The following is a 7,432-nucleotide window of genomic DNA, read 5'->3' on the forward strand; positions in this document are numbered from 1 at the left end:
AAAAGATGTCCTGAAACTTTAAAATTCTGCTGACACAATTTGCACTCCAAATGTGAAACTAGTATCTTGCATAAATTACATTCGTCATTCCCAACAGAGATTCAAATGTATTGCATAAGCTAGAATACTTGTTTCTATTAAATATGTACTTTACAAATCTAGAATTAAAATTTCTTTCTTCAATTTTATCAAAAAGCAAACATAGCATAGAATAGGTATGTATAAAACCTTTACTCAAATTCTTTGCCCATGAAGGCACCACAGCTCTTTCAGGAAGACCTTACAAGCAGCTATAGGCTACTTTAGCTTCTTTTCACATGCTTTTTAAACATATAAATTGATTCAGTTCAAAATAATTAAAAACAACCCTAGAATGAACTATTATTGGGAAGTAGAAATTAGCAACTCATAGGAAAAAAACTCTTATCCACAATCCCATGATCAATAATGCAATTCATAGTACAGAATAGCAAACTTAAGAGTTATCTCTGCAAAGAGGTATTGGCAAAGGATATTGCCTTTTGACTAGCAGTAAGAAAAGCACACATACTATGCCTAATAAAACAGTCTGTAGAGCACTTCTGGAGAAATCAAGTTATAAAAAGATGATTTTCAAACTTTCTTTGTGCTCTATATCAACCAAAATAAGTCAGAAATGACAAAGAGCTACTTAATACAATGAATAAACAATGAAAGCAAATAAAATCCAGATCAAGAGTTAACTTCCTAAAATCGCCCCTACTGAAACTACAAAAGATTGAGTATTTGCAAGCATCTCAGAAGACTGCTTCAAGAATACAGCGCTCCCAAAGATTTCCCAATAGACTTAAGACATTGACAAGCTCCTTGGTAATGATTTAAATGTTAGTCACACAAAACCATCTACTCATTTGATTGTAAACGAGTTTTTCCCAAGCTTTAACACTCATTATGTGTATACACACAATACAATAGCCATAGTTATGGTATTACTCAAATCTTTATAAGCACCATGTTTAAAACTCCAGTGACAGTAAAAACTATAGCCTGAAGAACCATCCTATCCTTGAATTCTACTCCCATAGTCTACACAATCCTGTTTCCATTCCTTGAGCTTCACTGAAGCCACTCTCACTAACATCTCTTGCAGTCTAACCCTATGATGAGGCTCAGAATCAATATGCAATTCTTATCTTCCTAGACCTGTCAATCACCCAAAGCTACCAGCAATGCCTCCTTTCCAGAAATATTCTCCCTGGTTTCCCTGGCATTGTTGCTCTCATGATTCATCCCTTATCATTCTAATTGTTCTTTCAGTGTATCCTCCTGAAGGAGCCTCCTTATTCACCTGTACTATCTTATGAATCATTTAACAGGTTTCTGTCTTGCATCCCTCTCCATTCTCCTTTACTTTGTCCAGTGCCAGGATTCAAATTCAACTAATAACTCCCTGCCGTTAATTAGAAACATACTTTCTACTACATACCCTCCGTGTTCGTCCAAGCTAACCTCTCAGCCTGCATCTCTTTCTCTGTACAGATGGCTATCAGCTCAGCCTCAGCACAGACAAAACACAGGACTTAGCTTTCTATCACTGCTTCAGTCTCCTTTCCACTACTACAAGTCACTGACTTTCAGGACTCTTAACTAAGACTCAGCCCTTAACCCATGTTTTTCTATAGGTCCTAGAAATAATCTGGGTTTGAAACCCTGGTAGTGCCTACCACATCACGAAGATATGCTTTTAGTAGCTTAAATTTTATCCTGTGACCACAGCAGTTCACATCTGAAATAGTGAAGCACCCTTCTTCATCCTTCAAAATCCAGATTTGACCCTGCTCTATTTATTCTGAACATTCCTCTCCAGATAGCTTTTTTAGCCTAAGGTAAGATCGCAAAAGTCTCCCCACCCTCCCCTGACATCTCTTGAGCGGCATCCACTTCACTCTCTACTTCAAGACCCTTACTGGTCAATGTCCTCATCCTGAAAATTACTAACTGGGATGTAGATGAGGCTAAAGTTTCAATAAACTTACATTTTCACCTCTGAACCTCTCTTCTGTTGCCCTCCTAGTTGCAAGAGCCCCACAGAGCAGTCATCCTTCAAAAACCTCCTACAAGTTTTTCCATAGTTCTCATTAAAAACAAATAAACAAACAAAACTACCAGATGGCTGGCACATCTAGACCAGTACGCTAAAATTCACTGCACTGATGCCAAACATTCTCCTGTGTCATCACAGATCTGATGTGTCTTCCCTTACCCTTCAATCATCAAGTATTCTGGGTCAGGAAACACCTCTTAACCACAGAACTTTGGAATGACTAATTCGGACACATAACTTAAACGAGTCTGATACTTAGAAAAGGGTTACTAAAACAATTTTCTACTTTACAATGCTATGGAAAACATCACACTAGTGATAAGCCCACTCAGTTATTTCTGTCTTTTTCAACGCAAACCCTGTTTGAAAAATAACCCAAATACTATCTTGTATACTGCTATTACAGAGGTTTTCACTGTTAATCAAGTACTGAAACCAATGCCTAGCATTTATCACTTCTATCTACCCTTTCTAAATTTTGTTCACTTGTTTGCTGATACATGATTCTTTGCAAGGGTTTTATTGTTGTTGGATTTTTTTGCAATGCTTCTTGCATTATTTTCTAATATTTAAAAGATCAGACTGTCACAGGCTACAGAGAAGACACCATTCCATATTTTATGTCATTTTAAAATGACACAAAAATAAGTTCATAGCATTAGAAATTCTCTCTGTCATATGGTTGTATTAGGCCTAGCACAAAAATTTTCAAACTGGTTGAGGCCTACAGATATTTTTGTAGTATCAGTAATTATTTAAAACAAAGTGTTCTGCACTCAAAACATGCTTCCCCGATTAAATAACATTTTTATTAATTTTGCCATCTTAAAATTATGAGTTTCCCTAAATCATTCACAAGCAAAACCAAAAATACTCCACAAAACCCCAAAATACTATTCTATTATCCCAGCCATAAATTATCCACTTCATGTTAAATAATAGTTCAAATAGTAATTAATTTTCAATTACTTCTTACATGTTTCTGTGTACTTCTCATTACATCTAGTTCTGCCACTGTACAATTTAGATTCAGTCATACTGTAAATACAAGCAATCTTGATAAAAACATTCCTTGTGATGCAAGTAGGAGAGTACCACATGCTGCAAACAAGAAACCGGTAATGTACTCTGACTGTCCCTCAAAAATAGTGCAATAAATTCCTACTATTCCATTCCAACACATCATAAAGCAATGTACCATAACTTAGGCTTAGGCATACAGTTTTCACAGGAAAAAAAAATTGTATTTTTACATTTAGCTTACACTGACTGCAGAAAAGCCATGTGCTTTATCTCAAAAGTCTGAGCACCCGTAAGAACTGCAAGCTGCCCACTAAAATACAATGCAGTATTTGCATACTACATTCTTCAGCTACAGCTTTTTAATTTCAACTTTTTTCCCTGTGCAAGTCAGCTTTTACAGAACAGCCTAGAAAGAAAGTTTCTATTACTGACTTTTTTGACAAAAAAAAAAATTAGCTACTGGAATATGATCAATTTTTAACCCTCATACACACAGAAAACTCAGCGTCAGAGCCGTACTCCAAAACCAGGTCATGTAACAAAATAATAATAACAAAAAAAAAAAAAAATCAGGCTTCTTAATTTCATCTAACTATAACATCAACCAAACAGACTTCATTTTACCAATGCTAAAAATATTTAACAATAAGAAAACAAGACTGTTTTTCAGAGAATTATTTTACTTACAGTTTTTGAACAATAAATTAGCATCAACATCCAAAACTACACACAATTTTTTTCACTTTTGCTAAAATGCTGTTTTTCCTAATGTTCAAATTATTCCATCATTTATTTAAAAAAAATAACTGTAGTTGTTATTGTCAGAATTTTAACAGATCTCCAAGAAGGATAAAAGTAACGTCACAAACATGAGAACACTTCTGACAAACCTGCAATAATCAATAAACAAAAGGAAATGGAGCCCAAATATTCAGAGGAGTAAACTAATAGAAACATGGGAAAACTTATTCGCCATCTAGAGCACAGACTAATACCGATAGCAAACTTTAAAATCATTTGTTCCTTTCTTTCAACTCTAACCTCTAAAATAGTACACTCCAGGAACCATAACAAACAAGACCAGCTTCCCTAAAGAACATTTAATTGGGAAAACATGTATGAGCCATAAGATGCCTTTATCAGGACACAAATCAAGCAAAAGCTTCGATATAGTTTTTGACAAGCAAAAGCGAGGAATTGGAAACACTACTGCAGCCAAACAAAACAACAAAATACCATAATGCTACCTTCTCCATGAGAACAAAAGCATCAACCACCAACTCCACCCCACCCCCAAGCAGGCTGTTGCTCTCTAACCACAGAGCCAATGCTACAGACAATGTAATCCCACAGGGAAGACAGAAGGTCACAGACACACTGTGAAATCATAAAATAAGGTCCATGTTTTTAGAAAGACACAGCAGTACTTTCACCAGTCAAGATTTCATCTGGAACAAACAGGTGGAATACAGAAACGGCCTGTTCTTCTCTTGACTGTCCCTTCCCTCAACACAGAGGGAGGTCACACGTGCTCAGTTCAGTCCAAAATAAAGGATGAGGAACTTACAATAGGCAGCAGAATGCAAGATATGGTGAGGATGGCAATATGCAGTGCAACACTGCAGGTGAGACTGCATACTGTACGCCAGCAGTGGATCTGTTATTATTCATCAGCTGGAGGTGGCTAAGAGCATGTCACTTATTACCGTGACACATGCTGCAGCTGGCTAGCCATGATTAAATATCGCCCTGCGTGGCTGAAAGGGATGGCGACTATCATTCGTTATGATCCAGCATGGCATACCGGGGTGGGGAGGCTGCTGCCCTTCACCGCAACGCAGTATTTGGAAGAAGGCAACTAACACTCAACAAAAGCCCTGGGAATAGCATGCAGGGAGGAAAGAACGGGAACCTCAGTCCCCCAGCCTGAGGGGATGGGTGCCCCGCTCGCAGGGGTGGTAAGCCCGGCGGCACTCGGTGCGGCCGAGCGCGCTCCACCGCAACGCGCGACAGTGACAGACCCGCCCCGCTCGGCGGCCCGGGCCGGGGGCTCCAGCCGACCCTCCCCGCGCGAAGGGCGCCGAGGTAGGGCAGGAGCACTGCGCTCAACTTCTCCCAACCACAGCAGCAAAAGCCTTTGTCCGAGCGCTCCCGGTCTGTGGCCAGCAGAGCCCGTGGGTCCCCCTCCTGCGGCAAGATGAGCTGGGGCGACAGATGAGGGGGCACGGCCTGTGCCAGCCGCGGTCCCCTCCCCGCCGGGCTCCGCGGCTCTCCAGAAAGCCCTCAGAGAGGGACCCCCCTCCGGAGCAGCCAGGATGAACACTGACCCCGCACGGAGTCCCGACCGGCGTGCCGGTGCCGGAGAGGAGAGCAAAGAAAGCGCCCGGCCCTGCCGGCACCTCCGCGCCGGGGGGCCGCCGGACAGCCCAGCCGCTGGCGGTCCGTCACCCGAGGCGCGGGGGGCCTCCTCCCGTGCGCCCACCCGGGGGGGACCCCAGCCCCCCAGGGTTTGCCTCTCGGGGCCTGCCTCCGGGCCGTCCGCAGGGCAGCTCTCGCTTCCCCTGAGCTGCGGCAGAGGCGCCGACGGGCGAGAGCGGCGCAGCCGGCGCCCCGGCACCCCCAGAAACAGACGGCTGCCGGCGCGGCGCTGCGAACCCCCCGCACTTACCCTGTCACAACAGGCGCCATCTTCCACAAACTCTCGCCAAAACTCCTACTCTCGCGAGAGCGCCCCCCTCTCCGGGCCCGGAGCGCGCGTGCGCGGGCCCGTGAGACACGCGCGGGACGGGGGGGACGGCGCGCACCGCCCACTCAGCGCCTGGGCTCTCCCCTCAGACACAACAGCCGAGGCGTGGGAACCGCGCCGCTCTCGCGAGAGTTGGGTGCCGCGGGCCAGCGGGCAGAGCGGAGAGCGGGGCCGTTCTCGCGAGAGCCGAGGGCGCCGCGGGGGAACCGAGGGATTCCCTCTGCCCGCTCGCGCGTCTGGCTCCTGCGCCGTCCCCCGCCGGCGGGGAGGGACGGACCGGCGTGGGGAACGGTGGCGGGGAGAAACCGTTCGGGGCGAGGGCGGGCGGGGAGGGGTGACTGCTAGCGCGCGGGGACGGGGCGCTGGCGGGATCGGCCGGCAGTGCCGGCGTGGGGAACTCGCCGCCGCCGCCTCCCCCCGCGGGAGGCGCGTGTGGGGCCGCTCGCCTCGTGCTGTCTGTGGGCCCGGCACATGCGCGGCTGGCGGGCTCGTCGTGAGGGCCGGGGGCGGGCCCCTTCGGCGGGAAGGCGGGGCCTTCGGTCAGCGAGGAGTTGGGGTGTACTGGGGAGGTGGAGAAGTTCCCCCCCCACCGCCCCCCCCCCCCCAGTCGTCCGCCCCCCCCGTGTATAGTGAACGTTTCCTCCGGAGTTCAGACCAGAGCTTTTGTGGAACTTCTGCCAATACACGACGTGCCTGCTCTGTCGGATTCACTGAAATCATACAAAACCAAACCAAGTCCTTGGGTAACTGTGGAGCAGCTTGGGCTTCCTACCAGAGCCGTAAAAGAAGTCAAAACCCACCAGCTGGTGGTAACCTGCACTGTTGCTCTGTCAGGCAGCGCCGGCTGAAGGCTTTTTCACTCCTGTTTGTTGAGCCTGAAAATTCCTACCGAGCTTGGAAACCAGTGGGAAATGGTTAAAGAAATCCTTTTCCAAATAGTGAATAAAAACTAGCAGTACAAGGCTGGGATGTAGAGACACAGCTATTAGATCTATGAGATTTGGTACATGGAAATGTTGCATCATTATTTTTGAAAAATCAGTTTTAAATTAAAAGCCTGCTTTGGTAATGCTGTTATCTGCAACCAAAATGCGTAAGATACATTTGTTTGGCAAACAAAACTTGTTGAGTCTGCTGAGACTCTAACCAATAAAGCGAACTTTGTGGTGACCTCTCAGATAAGGCTGCTGGCTATAGTCAGGGGAACAGAAGGTATCTACAAAAGAAAATTACCTAGATGTGCTCCAAGTTTGACATAAACAAAAGAACACCCCAATTTTTGAGTTTATTTAACAACATTACCATTTCAAGGTGAGGGTCTGATCATCAATTACGAGACCGTGTTTGAAAATTAATCCGTTTACATCAAAGATTCTGTCTTGTCCATTCAGCTTCCTCTATGTTTTTAGTATAACATGTCAATCTCACTTCAAGCACAATTGCATTGATTTAAAGATCTACAGAGATTCCAAAACCCACATAATTTTTATTACTTCACCTCCGTACCTCTGCTGCCTCCCAAATTAGGGATAAAGATAACATTTCAGTAATCCTGTGATATGATTTTGGGTTTCCCTCCC

At 45.0% G+C, this 7,432-nt stretch overlaps 1 protein-coding gene across 5 annotated transcripts in view; it reads right to left on the reverse strand.

Annotated features, from left to right (window-relative positions):
• Positions 1-7,432, reverse strand: part of RBPJ (recombination signal binding protein for immunoglobulin kappa J region) — a 152,000-nt gene that overhangs the window by 53,679 nt on the left and 90,889 nt on the right. The window contains exon 1 of one of the 5 annotated variants that reach the window (XM_055721046.1): positions 5,775-5,849. The exons of the other annotated variants lie outside the window; for them this stretch is intronic. Coding sequence (XP_055577021.1) covers positions 5,775-5,794 — 20 coding nt within the window. The 5' untranslated portion in view covers positions 5,795-5,849. Of the gene's footprint in view, positions 1-5,774; positions 5,850-7,432 lie in introns of those variants that run through there. 5 annotated transcript variants of the gene reach the window in all.

This window comes from Falco cherrug, chromosome 1 (assembly GCF_023634085.1).
Source record: "Falco cherrug isolate bFalChe1 chromosome 1, bFalChe1.pri, whole genome shotgun sequence".
In the NCBI taxonomy this organism is placed as follows: domain Eukaryota; kingdom Metazoa; phylum Chordata; class Aves; order Falconiformes; family Falconidae; genus Falco; species Falco cherrug.